Below are 17,091 nucleotides of genomic sequence, written 5' to 3'. Positions count from 1 at the left end.
ATTACCCCTGATATGGATCAGGTTTGCAGTTTATGCCTCAAGAGTGGTTTTAAATACTTCATCACAAGAGTAGGTGTCCTTTTCCCTAAGGAATCACGTAATGCTATGGGCCAGCACATCAGGCTTTTAGACTCAGTCTCTCAGTAATTAACCTAAATGGATTAGCAGTCAACAGCTGTATTGAGCTGTGAAATACAGCCTGGTGTGTAATGAATTTTCTAACCGTTGAAGGAAAACTATGGATTTTTAGCATCATTTCAATTCTATGTGAGAATGCTCCTGTCTGTGGGGATCTGAAATTAAAGGTTAGTACATAATGCATAGCTGCCAGAAAATAATAAATATACAGCAGCATGTATCTACAAGATTAATTATTGTGCTCAAAGCCCTCTTCATATTTTAAATTCCATAGTTCACAGTAGTTTTTTTTATCAACAGAATAAAAAGGTAGCCTTGAAACAATTTAGAAGCTAAAGATCACACAAACCAAATCCCTGTCACATCTCATAATTATGTTTCTGAATTGTCTGCTTTGTTGTAAAGAATAATAGACTTCCCAGCATGATTCTTGTTCATTTGCATTTTCTGTTATTTGCATTCACTTTTGTTCATTTTTTCTTTGAGGCTTTCTATGGCAGAAATCAGCAAAAAAAGTGTTTGAATGCTTAACTTAAAATTAAATGCAAAATAAGTGCAGCTGCTCGAGTAACGCAGAACACAATAAAATGTTTTTGTTAGAGATATTTTTATCATTTAAGTGTTATTGCATTCATTTTTTGGTAAAACAAACAAAAAAAACATGTCATTGCAAACTATAAGTTTAAATTTGTCGCTCATGGTATGAACTGAACCCCATTCCAGCTTAGTGGATACTTTACATATAAATTCAACAGTGTAATGCCAACAGTTTAATCTGTTTTTGCATAGCACACATTCTTTAAATGTATCATTTCATATTAAATCTCTAAAAGCTGCTTGTGCACATAAACATATGACTTAGAATACGCTATGGCATGCTGGCTCATCAGCTATGAAATGAGCTTCAATACTCAGTGTACTTAACAGGGTTGTCAGCAGTTGAACTTGCACAAAGCAAAAAGTTGTAATATCTCAATTTAAGTTAGAAACGCATCACCTGAAATAATGTTCTGTAAAGCGTCTTTATACATCATCTTCCACATGAAAAAACCCCATCAAAATAGGCATGCTTTTACCACCTTCAGGCACTTTCTCTCCATATGGGGCACAAGTTCATGTACATGTTCTCAATCATGTATCAAACACCTCCTAGAATTGGGTCCTCTTGAGCTGGAATAACTCGTAACTCGTGACTCATAACAGGTCATCAGTGTTTAGAAATGAGTGTCACCAAACCAGATATAATCAGAAAAACATTTCGTACAGCTTGCCTAGCATTTAATAATGCTCGATGAGCTGCAAATGACGAAAAAAAAAGGCATCTTACTGTATTTATTTGATTTCATTTTATTTTTTGTGAGCGGTTTAAAAAAAAAAAAAGGTTATTTGTCTATACCTTTCTGTTGCTCAAGATTATATCATGTTCATTTTGTATGCCACGAATGAGAAGCCTGTCCATGAGTGAGTGTAGAAGCTATGTAACAGTGCTGTTTGGGGTTCCTCACACCCATGTTATAGCATTAGTTCACTGCAGCAAGTACCAGCTAATCACTTCCAGGCACGGGTTTGCTCCTCAAAACAGTCCTGACAACACAACTAGCAGGCTGGTCAATAGACAAGCAAATCTATTGTGGAACTGCCTCTGAATGAAGAGGTGGAAGGATACAGATGGCGGGGATGACACTTGATACCGAAGAACTGCTGCGGCAAGAATTAATATGTTTGCAAACCCCACACAAAGCACATCTAAACAATACACATGTCCTGTAATGGCCAGTCTGATATCCAGACATGACTCCAATCAAACACTTGTAGGACAAACTTGTGAGACACACCTGGACAGAGGTATCCCTTTTAGTCAGATCAAGGACCTCATTGTGAGTATTGTGAAAAAGCATTATAAAGCCTGTAGCAATGTCATGCTGAAAGCAAATGTTCTGTGTATTTTTTGTTGTTTTCAAATTTTAGTTAGCTACTATTGAAACTGGTGTCACTATACAATGACTGATGCATTTCATAACTGATGTACTGTATTTGTAAATCAGCAACTTTACAGGATAAGGATGTCCGCATTTAGTCGTACATTTATATGGATATCTAAATGTAAATCATATGTTATCTTAAAATATTTTACAGTATCTGAAAAAGAAGTTTGCTACAAAACAGCACAGAAATTGAAGCAAATTATTTAAATCTTTTTTTTCAATGTTCAGTCAATTAAGGAATTTAGCAAGTTACAATATTATTATAATACTGTTTATATATTTCCTTGGACTGACTCAGGTATATTTTTTAAACATGTTCGCTCAAGTTCATTTTAAAAGAGTCATTGCTTATTGATCTCAAGAGAAATGACTTGAAGAACAGAATACGGTTCAACATATATGATAAACTTCCCATTCTTGTCTTTTCTGGAGTGTAGTGTGATATTCATAACTAAGGAAGCACAGTGTTTGTTTGGTCCATGTTAGATTTTAGGGCTGGGTTATCTGTCTGGTGTCTAGTTAACTGGGAGGGTATGCAAAGCTGTGCAGTAAGCAGTGTAACAGGAAACCTAGACCTCCCCCAACTGAATTGTATTCACTCTCGCTATTCGTTCTGGAAGGGAAAGGCTATGAGCTGTTCTGAGCTGTTTTCCTCTTCTTAAACGCAATCTACCTAAGGAACTTTTGTGAAAGACTGTAGCCTTTCAGAATTTTACACAACCTGTTAATTTGGAAACTGGGTACACTGAAGATTGGGGTATTTTCAGGCAGAAGACAGTTTGATCTAACTGTCAAGGTAAGTGAACCAGTTGAGCTAATAGTGAGGTTTATTCTGCCTAGCAGGTGTGGTTTCATTCTTGTGCATATAATATATTGGTGTTTTAGGATTTAAGGATTTAATAATGCTATTATTGTGTATATATAAGACTCTGAAAGGCAGTAACTTCATAAAATCACTGGAAAATGAGTGCAATTTAACAGTATGACAGGGAGTCCTTTTAATTGCTTCACAGCATGACAGAAATAATATTTCATAGTCCAGCTATGTTGTATTCATTGTAGGTCAGATATAGTTTAACTGCGATACAGGTGCTTATTTAAATATGTTTATAAACTGCGACTACAGACAGCAACTTCTGATGTAAAACAAAGGCAATCTGTTATAACATTTTTTGCACAACATACATATTTGTTTGCTTATAAAATAGTTGGATGTATTGGGAATTATTTACTAAGCATAACTACTGTACAGTATACTTTCTTATCTATATATAAAATACTGCTAGGAATTTAGATAATTTAACAAGGTTTTATGTGAGAAGGTTTACAATGTTTAAAAGTCTTTTATTTCTAAAGAGCAGTATGAATATGTTAGGGTGCATTGTCAGGAAGGTCAAGTATATATAATGTCGGTGATAGAACTGTTCAGCTGCATGACACATTGTTCTCTTTCGTCTCAATTAGTTTAGGAGAAGAAAACTATAGACATGAACACACTGAGGGGAATGAGGGTGTTTAACAATAACAATGTATTTGAACTACGGGAGACCATATGCAATGTGTGTGTGTGTGTGTATATACAGACGTGCTCAAATTTGTTGGTACCCTTACAGCTCATTGAAATAATGCTTCATTCCTCCTGAAAAGTGATGAAATTAAAAGCTATTTTTCATGTATACTTGCATGCCTTTGGTATGTCATAGAATAAAGCAAAGAAGCTGTGAAAAGAGATGAATTATTGCTTATTCTACAAAGATATTCTAAAATGGCCTGGACACATTTGTTGGTACCCCTTAGAAAAGATAATAAATAATTGGATTATAGTGATATTTCAAACTAATTAGTTTCTTTAATTAGTATCACACATGTCTCCAATCTTGTAATCAGTCATTCAGCCTATTTAAATGGAGAAAAGTAGTCACTGTGCTGTTTGGTATCATTGTGTGCATCACACTGAACATGGACCAGAGAAAGCAAAGGAGAGAGTTGTCTGAGGAGATCAGAAAGAAACTAATAGACAAGCATGGTAAAGGTAAAGGCTACAAGACCATCTCCAAGCAGCTTGATGTTCCTGTGACAACAGTTGCAAATATTATTGAGAAGTTTAAGGTCCATGGAACTGTAGCCAACCTCCCTGGGCGCGGCCGCAAGAGGAAAATCGACCACAGATTGAACAGAAGGATAGTGCGAATGATAGAAAAAGAACCAAGGATAACTGCCAAAGAGATACAAGCTGAACTCCAAGGTGAAGGTACGTTAGTTTCTGATCGCACCATCCGTCGCTTTTTGAGTGAAAGTGGGCTCCATGGAAGAAGACCCAGGAGAACTCCACTTTTGAAAGAAAAACATAAAAAAGCCAGACTGGAATTTGCTAAAATGCATATTGACAAGCCACAATCCTTCTGGGAGAATGTCCTTTGGACAGATGAGTCAAAACTGGAGCTTTTTGGCAAGTCACATCAGCTGTACGTTCACAGATGAAAAAATGAAGCTTTCAAAGAAAAGAACACCATACCTACAGTGAAACATGGAGGAGGCTCGGTTATGTTTTGGGGCTGCTTTGCTGCGCCTGGCACAGGGTGCCTTGAATCTGTGCAGGGCACAATGAAATCTCAAGACTATCAAGGCATTCTGGAGCGAAACGTCCTGCCCAGTGTCAGAAAGCTCTGTCTCAGTCGCAGGTCATGGGTCCTCCAACAGGATAATGACCCAAAACACACAGCTAAAAGCACCCAAGAATGGATAAGAACAAAACATTGGACTATTCTGAAGTGGCCTTCTATGAGTCCTGATCTGAATCCTATCGAAAATCTATGGAAAGAGCTGAAACTTGCAGTCTGGAGAAGGCTCCCATCAAACCTGAGACAGCTGGAGCAGTTTGCTCAGGAAGAGTGGGCCAAACTACCTGTTAACAGGTGCAGAAGTCTCATTGAGAGCTACAGAAAACGTTTGATTGCAGTGATTGCCTCTAAAGGTTGTGCAACAAAATATTAGGTTAGCGGCCCCATCATTTTTGTCCATGCCATTTTCATTCGTTTATTATTTACAATATTATGTTGAATAAAAAATGAAAAGCAAAGTCTGATTTCTATTAAATATGGAATAAACAATGGTGGATGCCAATTACTTTTGTCAGTTTCAAGTTATTTCAGAGAAAATTGCGCATTCTTCGTTTTTTGTGGAGGGGTACCAACAAATTTGAGCACGTCTGTATACTAGCTGTATATCAAAATCTTTGCAATGATGGGTCATAATACCTGCCCTCTTTAATCCTCCTGGTGTTTTTATTAATATTACTACATGCAATAAAAATACAATGAAATGAGGTCTTTGGAAAATGCTGCAGTATTCAGATCCCCACAGTTTAGAATAGGCCCCAATTAGACCTCGTTGTGTAAATCTAAGACTAGTATAAGAGGTTGTATCTGTTTTCTTTACTCTGAATGACAAAACAATTTACAAACTAAAATTGTTATTCCAGTAAACTTTAAGATGCCAAACTGCTTTCATAAAACACATTTCCATATTAAGAGCCAAACTTTAGCAAGCAATCAATCCATACTAAATGCTCAACATACTGCATATTTTTGGTTTTTGTGGTTTGAATCAAATTAAAGTATAAAACAGAAAACCAAGGATACCAGGTGCCCAGGCAGGTTCAAAGCCAAATAATTCCCTCAAAAAAGCCAAAAAAAGCCAAACGATGCTGTTTAGATGCCAGAATAAAACGTCAAATTCCCAGCCCTCAAAAGCAGCTTATTCACAGATTTGCATTTACATTTTTACAATATAAACATCTGCACTTGTGTTTTGAATCTAGATTTATTTATTTGGAAGACCAAAGCATGGCGTACTGACCTCTGCAGAGACCCGCCTGCTGCTCTCTAGACGCTAATGCTGTGAGCATGCTCGGTTTTAGTGTCTAGAGTAGTGTGCGACTAGGCTTCTGCAGAGGACAGTAATGCTAGAGTAATGCTAAATTTCCAGTGTGTAAGGACGAGCAATGGGATAATGGTACAGAATAAGTTTATTAAGCAAAAACAGGCAAAGTGCATTAAGCAGAACCTTGACTAAAATAGAAAAAATTGCAATTTTCAACACCGTACACTGTATTTGTTTTCCATTAATTATTATTTATTGTTTTCAATCAGAACCTTAGACAGCTGAATCTGTAAACCTCAGGTAGCTGTAACGTAAAAACGTACTTAATCCATATCCAAATCCGACGCATCTTTCTCCAAGCGTGACCCAATGATCTTCGAACCCGATGCAATGTTCTCTTCTTGCTCGTCCTTTCCAAACAATTGATCTGCATTGTAAAGCTCCAGCTTTCACTCAGTGACCACAAAATTTTGGTAACATTTACCTTGGAAGTGCAACGTTGTGCGTATGCGCACAAGCAAATTCATCAGCAGCAATCCCATGCGATTGAGCTAATGGAATTCTTGCTGTTTTACTCAAGAGCTTGCTGGGGTGTAAGCTACTAAGTCCCTTGAAGAGATCATTCTGGCTAGGGAGATGCTTTTCTACCTGCTGTATGGCTTCCGTAAGAAAATTTATGCAACCCAATTTGATTTCTTCAACTTTTGCTTGATGAAGAGCTGAATTTTGATGAGCTGCTACATACTTCTTGGCTTCGGCTTCAAACTTTGCTCCAAAATCTACTCTTGATGGAGGGAGAAAATTGTCATGCTCATCATAAACTCTGCTGCGCAGGCGCTTACTGTGTGTGGAGAGCTCCTTATACATTTCCGCAGGGTCAGCATTGGTAGCTTGAAAAAATGCACTGACTCTTTCAAACTCTGTTGTGAGTGGAGACACAAAATGGTAATAGAAGAAATTGACTGGATCACAAAGCATCTCCAAGATTATATGTGCCTTGTACTGAGCATCCTGGCTACTAGCTGGCTCAGCTGACATGAAGTAGGCCTTTAGCTCTTCCCAATTCATGAGGATGTTAAAAATAACTTTTCCCCTAACTTTTCCCCTTTTCCCCTGTTGTAGAGAGCTTTTCAAAAGTATGGGCTGTTCCTTTACGCTCATCATGAGGATTCATGATGTTGAAAAGTGATTTGAATGACTTTCGTCTCACTGAGCTCTTTGAAAACGATTTAAATTTCAGCTAGCAGAAAGCCCAGATTTGCAGGGAGCTTGTTAAATGCACGTTGAATGCAGAGAGCTAGCGAATGGCAGACGCATTTGACCTGGATACAATGTGGGGCTTCAGCAGCAATTCTCGACCAAACAGAATTGTGTTCTCCCACCATGACTGATGTGCCATCGCTTCCAAACCCGATACAGTCTGACAACTTGAGGCCAATACTCTCAATAGATGCTTTCACAGCTTTGAATAAATCTTCCCCTGTTGCCTGTACAACAGGAAGCAAATCAACAAAAGCAGAAACTATCTTGCATTCCTTCTCACTGAAATATCGTACAACCTCGCACATTTGCTTGTGCAATTGTGCTATTTCTCCTGCATTGAAAGTCGTCTTTCAATGCAGGAGAAATAACTCTTGTTATGAGCTGTGTGCATGTTGCGCGGTGGAGTCGGATTTTGAAATAACTCTTGTTATGAGCTGTTTGCACGTTGCGTGGTGCAGCTGGATTTTGAAATAACTCTTGTTATGAGCTGTGTGCACGTTGCACGGTGCAGTTGGATTTTGAAATAAGTCTTGTTATGAGCTGTGTGCACGTTGCGCGGTGGAGTTGGATTTTGAAATAACTCTTGTTATGAGCTGTGTGCACGTTGCACGGTGCAGCTAGATTTTGAAATAACTCTTGTTATGAGCTGTGTGCACGTTGCGCGGTGGAGTTGGATTTTGAAATAACTCTTGTTATGAGCTATGTTTAGTTTCGCGGTGGAGCTGGATTTTTCCAAGGGTACTTCCTTTAGCATGTCTTGATATAACTTCACCGAGGTGGTCGATGGTCGCAATAGCACAGTGACAGGACATGGTGACAGCTAACTTGATTATAGCTCATCTGACTTCTTCATTGGCCCTAGAAACTTGCACAACTGGCAGGGACCTTGAAATGGATGCACTATTAACTCTCTTTTTGTGCTTTTCACTGCTTTCATGATTGGACAGGTTAGAAGCTCTTGGCTGGATGGGTACTCTACACAGCTTACAAAATGTGTTTTCTGTGCCATCTGATGCTTTTGAAACCCAAACATATTTCGCTTCCCAGCTCTTATTATATCGCCTTTCTCTATCTTACTTGCCTTTCCATTTGGAAGTCATGTTGAAATTGGTATCAAGTGTCATGTAGTTTTCATGAGCAAACATGTGACCCATGAAAACGGAACTGGATCAGGATGGGCAGTAAAACTTAAAAGACACTGGTTAACAACAAAAAAAAAAAAAACAAGAATATATTTTTTTGACTGGTAGGGATATGTATGGATATATATGGTTTTGATGTGTATCGGGATTAGTGCACATCTAGCATCGTGGATGAGTATCGTAACAGATATACTGTTATGATTACATTTGAGAAGAAATCTCAAGTTTATACTATTTGACAAAGACAAAAAAGACAAAAATATGCCAGAATGCCAACTGATATTTTCAGAGCGACATTTTCAACCAATAAAAAAAGTCAAAATTGTAAAATTTGGCTTAAAAAAAAGCCAATCTGGCAACCCTGCAGAAAACATTAATTTAGGAGCGCTTTTGAAAAATAACTTAAAGTAGGAATAATTCTGACTGCTAATTACAATTGTGCTGTTGTAAACTGGTCTGGTTTTAATTGCATTTTTTTTTTTTTTATTTCCTAATCTATTTTTAACAAAAAACCTTGTCTAGACACACTTGTTGTTTACTGTCACAGTCCCACACCCATGATGAGTTTCCATATACTTTAAAGGCTATTACTGCTGCTGCCCATTGGCTCTGTTTGTTCCTAACATCATCATAAGCAGCCAATAATTTGCAAAGCAACTGCAATGGATTATTATTATTTGTTTATTTAGCAGACGCCTTTATCCAAGGCGACTTACAGAGGTGTGTGAACTATGCATCAGCTGCAGAGTCACTTACAATTACGTCTCACCTTGAACTGGGGACCTCCTGGTTACACGCCCTTTTCTTTAACCACTGGACCACACAGCCTTCTCTTATACCAACAAGACAGAAAGGCAGCCAGTTCAGCTGTCTCCTTTTGGCTGTACAATTTTTGCTGGTTGTAGACTTCATATAACACTGTTCAACTGAAAATCTTTATCAATTATTATATTTATTGTGGAGCTATTATCTGGGTTACCATCCATTAACATAAAGTAATCAATCTTTACAACCTCATAGATTGTTCTTTCTCTCAGGATCTGATAAAATTATTGTTCTCCTTTTATCAAATTATTTGGCACATCTTCATCTTCTTTACATCTTGTGTCCGTATTTGGTTTGACTGTACCAGTAGCACCTACTCCTAAATATTAAAACACCTCTGATAATTTAAACCTGGATTTCATCACATTCTCTGCTGGCCTGTTCTTGTATTTCTTGTAAGTATCTTTCTCTGCCTTTCATCCTTTTCTAACCTTGATTTACCCTGTTAAAACCACATCTAGTGTAGCATGTGCCATTGGATATACACAACCTTATATAAACCCTGTTTCCTTTAGTAGTGGGTTAGCAGTCAGAAAATACCAATATAGTAATATCTGGAGAAAATGCACTTAAAATTGTCAACAGCTTCTCTTAAAACGCACACACACACACACACACACACACACACACACACACACACACACACACATACACACACATCAGATTCTTTGTTTTCTTTATGAAAGGCGTAATTATTTAAAAAAAATGAAACAACAAAGAATACACGATTTCTCTGTACTTTGCTGCATCCATTTTGCCCTCTATCTTCACAAGCTTTCCAGGCCCTGACTCAGAGAAGCATCCCCATAGCATGATGCTGCCACCACCATGCTTCAGGGTAGGGATGGTGTTAGGCTTGCGCCAAACATAGTACTTAGCGTTGAGGCCAAAAAGCTCTATTTTGGTCTCATCAGACCATAGAATCTTCTTCCACTTGGTCTCAGAGTCTCCCACATGCTTTCTGGCAAACTCTAGCTGAGTTTTTTTCAACAATGGCTTTCTTTTTGCCACTCTCCCAAAGGCCAGTTTTGTGAAGCACCCGGGCTATTGTTGCCGTATGCACATTGTCTCCCAGCTCAGCTGTGGAAGACTGTAACTCCTTTAGAGTTGCCATAGGCCTCTTGGTGGCCTCCCTGTCTAGTGCCCTTCTCGCCCGGATAGTCAGTTTTTGAGGACGGCCTATTCTAGACAGATTCACAGTTGTGCCATATTCTCTCTATTTCTTAATAATGGACTTTACTGTGCTCCGGGGGATATTCAGTGCCTTGGAAATGTTCTTATATCCTACCCCTGATCGGTGCTTTTGAAGAACCTTATTCCAGATTTGCTTTGAATGTTCCCTCGTTTTCATGATGTAGTTTTTGTTAGGGAATGTACTAACCAACTGTGAGACCTCCCAGAGACAGGTGTATTTAACCTGAAATCATGTGAAACACCTTAATTGCACATAAGTGGACTCCATTCAACTAATTATGTGACTTCTAAAGACAATAGGTTGCACCAGAGCTTATTTAGGTGTGTCATAGCAAAGGGGGTGAATACTTATGCAATCAATTATTTCCTGTTTTATATTTGTGATTAATTTAGAACAATTTGTAGATTTTATTTTTCACTTTGACATTATGGACTTTTTTGTGTTGCTCAGTGGCAAAAACTACTAATTAAATCCATTTTGATTCCATGTACTTTTGAGAGCCACTGTATATAATTTAATCCATTCTTTTTTTTAAATTTCATGCTAATGATACAACATGGGAAATAAACAACCTGAGTGTGCTTAAGAGGTAATGAGTTCTAGCACTCAGTTGTTTTGTGCTAGTTTTGTAAAATGTACAGGAGTAAATTAAAGAGAAAACTCTTTGAAACCCTTGTGTGGTGCAGCAGTCAGTACGATCTGCAGTTGTAATACACAGCCAGGTTGGAGGCCATCATACTAATAGAAATGTGTATGACCCTGGATAGGCTACAGATGCTTGTTAGTGTAAATGTGCAGTGCTGGATGGTAATTAATATATATATATTTTTTTTAATTTATGAAGGATCTGGGGGCTGGTTGTTACCTACTAAACCAGATGACATGGCAAAATCTGCAGTGCTTCGAGTGGTTATTGGAATGCTTTTTTACTCCAGCTGTGTCTTAGGATCTTCTCAGCCAATGCCAAGAGTCTATTTAACATATGAAGGTAAGCTAAAGTTCAAGTTTTGTTTACACATCTCATTTTCATTTAAAAATGATTTTCTGGGGCTCCCGAGTGGCGCATCCAGTAAAGGCGCTCCACGTGGACTGCAGGATGTGCCCTATAGTCTGGACGTCGCGAGTTCGAGTCCAGGCTATTCCTTTGCCGACCGAGGACGGGAGCTTCCAGGAGGCGGTGCTCAATTAGCCGAGCGCCGCCCAGGGGGAGGGAGGGTTAGGTCGGCCAGGGTGTCCTCGGCTCACCGCTCACCAGCGACCCCTGTAGTCTGGCCGGGCGCCTGCGGGCTTGCCTGTAAGCTGACCGAGAGCTGCACCATTCAGCCACTTGGGTGGCTGAATGGTGTGTCCACAGTGTGAAAAAAAGCAGTCAGCTGACGACACACACTTCGGAGGACAGCGTGTGTTCGTCTTCACCCTCCCAAGTCAGCGCAGGGGTGGTAGCGGTGAGCTGAGCCTAAAAATAACTGGCCATTCCAAATTGGGAGAAAATAATAAAAAAAATAATAAAAATAATTGGCAACGACTAAACTTTTTGACCAAGACCATAAAACACTGGGACAAAGTGGAGAAAAATCACAGGAAAAAATAAGCAGATTGAATAAAAAAGGGAATAATCAGTCAATCATAGGAGATCTGATCCAATCACTGCAATTATAACACATGTAAACTCTTTCTTAACGCCATGCCCTCTGCACAGCTACCTAATGCCATACAGGGTGTATGTGTGTGTAAAATCAAGGATGTTTCTTGCTACATACTATTTTCTTTTTTCCTATACAATTACTCTGAAGCTATCTATTTTCCATACAACCTATAAGGAAACAAGTATTTCCCAGCACTATTTATAATAGGAAATGTTCTTGAATTACTTCACTCTGGTGCATTTTAAAAGTGTAATATTTAATATGAAAAATATGAATTATTTATAAGACACTGGTACCTATACTAAACAGTCTGTATTACTCCTGAAAACATGTGAGAATAACTAATAAACTAAATAAGCAGAAAATGTTTCTGACAATAAAACAAGAGGAAGAAACAGAGGTGCAGAAAAAAGCAAAGTAGTGTTGTAAACTATTATCTTCCAGCAGATTCCCTGTGAAAATAACATTTCTTTTAATACTAATGCATTGGAGGGGTGATACAATCGATCAAGGTAATTTTGTCCTTGTTTATGTGTGATTAATTGACCGTGTACTAGTGTGGTAAGGATGTATGGTACAATCTGTATCTTTTTGACATTGCTATTGAAGAGACCTGCTTCATTTTGCTGCCTTGGATTGTTACTTGCAACCGCTATTAACACATTTGGATGTTTTTTTGCGGTTCTGCTCATGTGCGTACAGGCTTTGCTTAGGAATGAGGCTGCCACGGTATGCTGTAAAACCATGCTGTAATACATTGCTGTCATAATGGTATTCTCATTACTCTTTCTTGTCATACATTAATTATTCTTCACATTACATATTCCCTGCTGTGTCTGCTAGTCTAGTGTTCAGGAAACAACTGTTGACATACTTTCAACTAATATAAACTTAAGTTTTTGAAAACAGGAATGGAATAAATGTAGTATGATTGCTGAAACTTTCTGGACGGATTGTATGTCTTCTGACTCAAAACATTGTTAGTAGTGTGTTTTGCTTGAGTTTGTCACGGGTTGTTTTGCAGCCAGTGCCCCCATTGCCAGCTCCTTGATTTAACCCTTACAGAAAAGTTGTAAAAATATCACCCTAGCCTGGGAGATTCATTAGCAGAACAAAGTGACCACAAAGGATTTTGAACAGATACTGCACAGTGGTTCTGATATAGTAGCACACTGACACTTCTAAGGTATAATGGCACTGCAATGGGTGACCAGTTAGTTTACATCATTGTGATATCAAGCATTGGTATCTTAATATGAAAATGTAGGTACTATTCTAGTAAATACCATCAAGTCATAGTTTAGTTTCCCTGAGCCTTGGAATCTTAGTACAGTGTCATCGAATTGCCAATGTAGTACCACTGAATTAGAACTGAAGATGAAGATACATTTGTATGGAGGCCAGCTTTAACTATTGGCAGACACACATCTGTGCAATCCTTAATTCATATTGAGATATTTCAAAATGCCTTCCAGTGTATACATATGCACATACACCATTGAGCTTGTATTATGTTACTGAGCTTCAATTATTATTTTTTTTAATTTGTTTGTTTGTGTTGCTTTTTAAATTAGAGATTGCAAAGTTAAGGGTGTTTTTCTTGGCTGTTCATGTTTTTTATGACATTACGGTTTTTAGCTGCATTCTCTCATAGAACAAATATGTTTCAGCAATACATTTTAATGCACACAGTGTCAGGGAGTTCATGTAGCTAATAAATAATGTATGCTCTCAGGCAATAATAGATCATGCTGTACGAAGAAATTTGGATTGTGCCAGAAAATGTGCATGGTCTGCAATGCCAAGGTCTTGATAAACTGAGGAACTATTTGACAAGTAAGAAAGGTTAACAGAAATACAATGTGACAATAATATCGTTTTTTTTCAATGGTAATGCCACCCGTAATGCACTGTTTTTATTATTTTTTTAAATGAGTTTGAGTCTTAAAATGCAGTTATCGTCTTCATTCGAGGTTTTCATCATTCATTGTACGCACATTTTAATCATTTAACTAAACATTAATGTCTGATGCAATGGTCATTATCTGCCAGATAACTGGCTGCAATGATATTTGGTGAGGGCCCTTCATGAAAGACAAGGTCAAATTATCTACTAGTAGTGACCACTGCAGAGTATATTGATGCTATTAGTAACTAAACACATAATTGTTATGTATAAAGACATTTTTAAAACATGTTTTCAGGTTATATTTTAGACTGGATAGCTCAGGCTGCTGGCAGTTTATGTTGCCCTTGAAAGCATTTCAGGATTCGTCAGTCCTGTAAGCTTTCAAAGGGCATCAACCTGTGGAATTGAGATCGCTCAGACTCAGAAACCTGATTAGCAGAGCCGATCCATGAGGTTTATAATTGTCAGGCAACTGAGTTAAGTTATGTTTTAAGTGACTGAAAATGTAGTTTAAGAGCTTTTAATTGTCCATAAAAACGGGAAAAGCTGAGTCGAACCTGCAAAAGGGAAAGTAATGCTTAGATCAGGAGTTTACTCAGTCAGATTCATTACACTTGCAATTTGAAGTACAGAATATTTTTCTTTGCTAGATAACATCTGCAGTCTTTTATTTTGTTCTCAGTTGTTCATTATTGCTCAACAGAATGGTTGATGCAAATAAAATATAATAATAAACATTCAGTTGAAAGAAATACCATTAATTCTCTGTAAGCTTAATAGACAACAAAACCACAGCTTCAGTCTGCTACAATCATGTCTGGTTATAGTTTATTTAATTTTCACATGTATATCTGTGAAAAACATCCATTTATGCTGAATACCTGTAATATAAGCTTTTGACTAAAGGTTCTTTCAAAATTATTTTTTTGCAAAATATATCAATATTGACATGACTTAGCTTTTAACAATTGTAATTTTGAACCAAAAGGAACCATGTCTGAAATTGGTTTTATTAGTCTTTGAATTGAATGTTATATCAAAATATGATTTTACTGACTATTAATTAAAGTGCACAGAATCCAAAACCAGCTGGAAAAATAGAAAAAGGATTGGAATTCCAGGCTTTCAAACATTTCCTTTTACAGACCCCTTTCAACAGAGACAGAAGCACTCCAAGCAGAAGGCCAGGGCTACTACATTAATGCAAAGATCCATGGGGAGAGTTGTCTTGAGCATTAGATAATTGCAATGTACAGTACATGGATGAATGACAAAGTTTGGCCTAATTCTCTCTATACAGAATTAAGCAGTACGTTACCATTTTCCTCATGATAGTTTATGAGCCTATGAAATACAATCTACAGATTCATTTTCTTTCGTGTTTATTTAGCCTGTAAAAGAATGTAATTTCACAACACTTAATTTGTTTATAAGTTCCGACCATGTACCAGGGGTGGTCAAACTTCCTGACCCCACAAGCCGCATACCTAAATATCCATATGGTCGAGAGCCGCAAGACACGTGCTGTAAAACATGAAATGTTTGTGAGAGCAAGACATTTTAAATACAAGCATTGTTGTGCAGTACAGTAGTTGTTTCTTGATGGCAGCAAAATACACAAGAACAAGGGATAGAACATTGCCTACACAGTTTCTGTGTAATTTGTATTGTACTGTAGATCTACAGTGTATTAAACTTTAAATGTAACACTATGGTGTTTTCCCATTATTTCTGTTTATACTGTATGTATTATACACTTTGAATAAAACATATTCAGTTATTATGAAGCAAAATACAATAACTGACCTGATTTCACCAAAAACACCACATAAAAACACACATTTTTGTAAGGACTATTTTTGACAAGCTCTTCCCTTGAAGATCTGAATGCTGGGTTTTAAAAAAAAACTGCTGCGTGTTGAGCTTTGTGGATGACAAATGCACTGTATTTATTTTGAAAAGGATTACAGTACCTGCTCATGACCAGACGTAAGATATGTAACTGTAATATTAATTTTAGACTTGTAATATAACATTTAAACATGCATTCTCTAGTCTAGCGCCAACACTCCAATTTTATAAAAAGATTCATTCATCTGAATAAGGACATTGCCACGAGCGATATTCCATGCTTGCCATACAAAACTCGCTTAAGTCATTAAATCAGCTTCTTTACTGAACGCCGAAAGCAGCATCTGCCTTAAGTCTGATCCAGGAGGATATTCAGATGGAAATGTGTTTTCGTGACCTTTGTGGTTGCTCGCCTTGTACAGGCTACAGTGTGTATGATTTGTTGCAGATGTTTTCAGTGAAAGCTAACTCTTTCTCTCAGTCTGGTTTAAAGCCACATACTTTTGTTTATTACTCGTGGAGGGTTTGCTCAGTGCCATTGTCTCCACAAAACGAACAAGCACTTAATTCAAAATTATGAAATGTACTTTCAACTGCACATCCGACTTCGAAATACGCATGCGCCAGCGAGCTGTATCGAAAGTCAACGACGAAATATCCTTGAGTGAACATGCAGGCTCAAAGAAACAGGTGAGAGAACAAGAGAGAATAATTAACACGAATGAATACAGAGAACACAAATAATAAACATTGTGTTTATTTTTACTTTCTCCTTTTTCTTTTTTGTTTATTATTCTTTCTTCAGTTCATTCGAGCCACAAACCCAGCATTTCACCGGGAGCCGCACTGGAACTGCAAAAGAGCCGCATGTGGCTCGCGAAACGCAGTTTGGCCACCTCTGCCATATGCAGAAAGGCTGTTTTTTTCTTTTTAGTTTGTTCTCCTTTTTTCTATGTTAGGTAATGGAAAAGTTACAAATTGTACTTTGGGATTCCTACCAAATCTGCCAATTACATCGCTCAAAGTTATTAACTTACAACACAGGGAGAGCACTTCATTCCCTTTTAGCCCAACTTTCTAGATCAATCTAAAGCCAATTTTCTAGTTCAGTAAATACTAATATTAAATCCCTCCAGACATGTCCCTGGCTAACCTGGTAAAAGAATGGCTGTGTGGTGTGCAGGGTGAGTCATATAGTCAGGGGAGCGCAGGTTCAAATCCTCGCTGTGCAATGTCACTGGTGTTGGCTGGGGAT

General features: G+C 37.7%; 1 protein-coding gene across 1 annotated transcript in view; it reads left to right on the top strand.

Annotated features, from left to right (window-relative positions):
* Positions 1–2,690: 2,690 nt before the first annotated feature.
* LOC117416192 (semaphorin-3C) overlaps positions 2,691–17,091 on the top strand; it is a 59,235-nt gene continuing 44,834 nt past the window's right edge. The window contains exons 1-2 of the mRNA XM_034027269.3: positions 2,691–2,919; positions 11,275–11,418. Coding sequence (XP_033883160.2) covers positions 11,313–11,418 — 106 coding nt within the window. The 5' untranslated portion in view covers positions 2,691–2,919; positions 11,275–11,312. The remainder of the gene's footprint in view (positions 2,920–11,274; positions 11,419–17,091) is intronic.

Source organism: Acipenser ruthenus, chromosome 7 (assembly GCF_902713425.1).
Source record: "Acipenser ruthenus chromosome 7, fAciRut3.2 maternal haplotype, whole genome shotgun sequence".
NCBI lineage: Eukaryota > Metazoa > Chordata > Actinopteri > Acipenseriformes > Acipenseridae > Acipenser > Acipenser ruthenus.
Note: the sequence above shows the minus strand (reverse complement) of the source record. Positions and strands in the feature narration are given on the sequence as shown.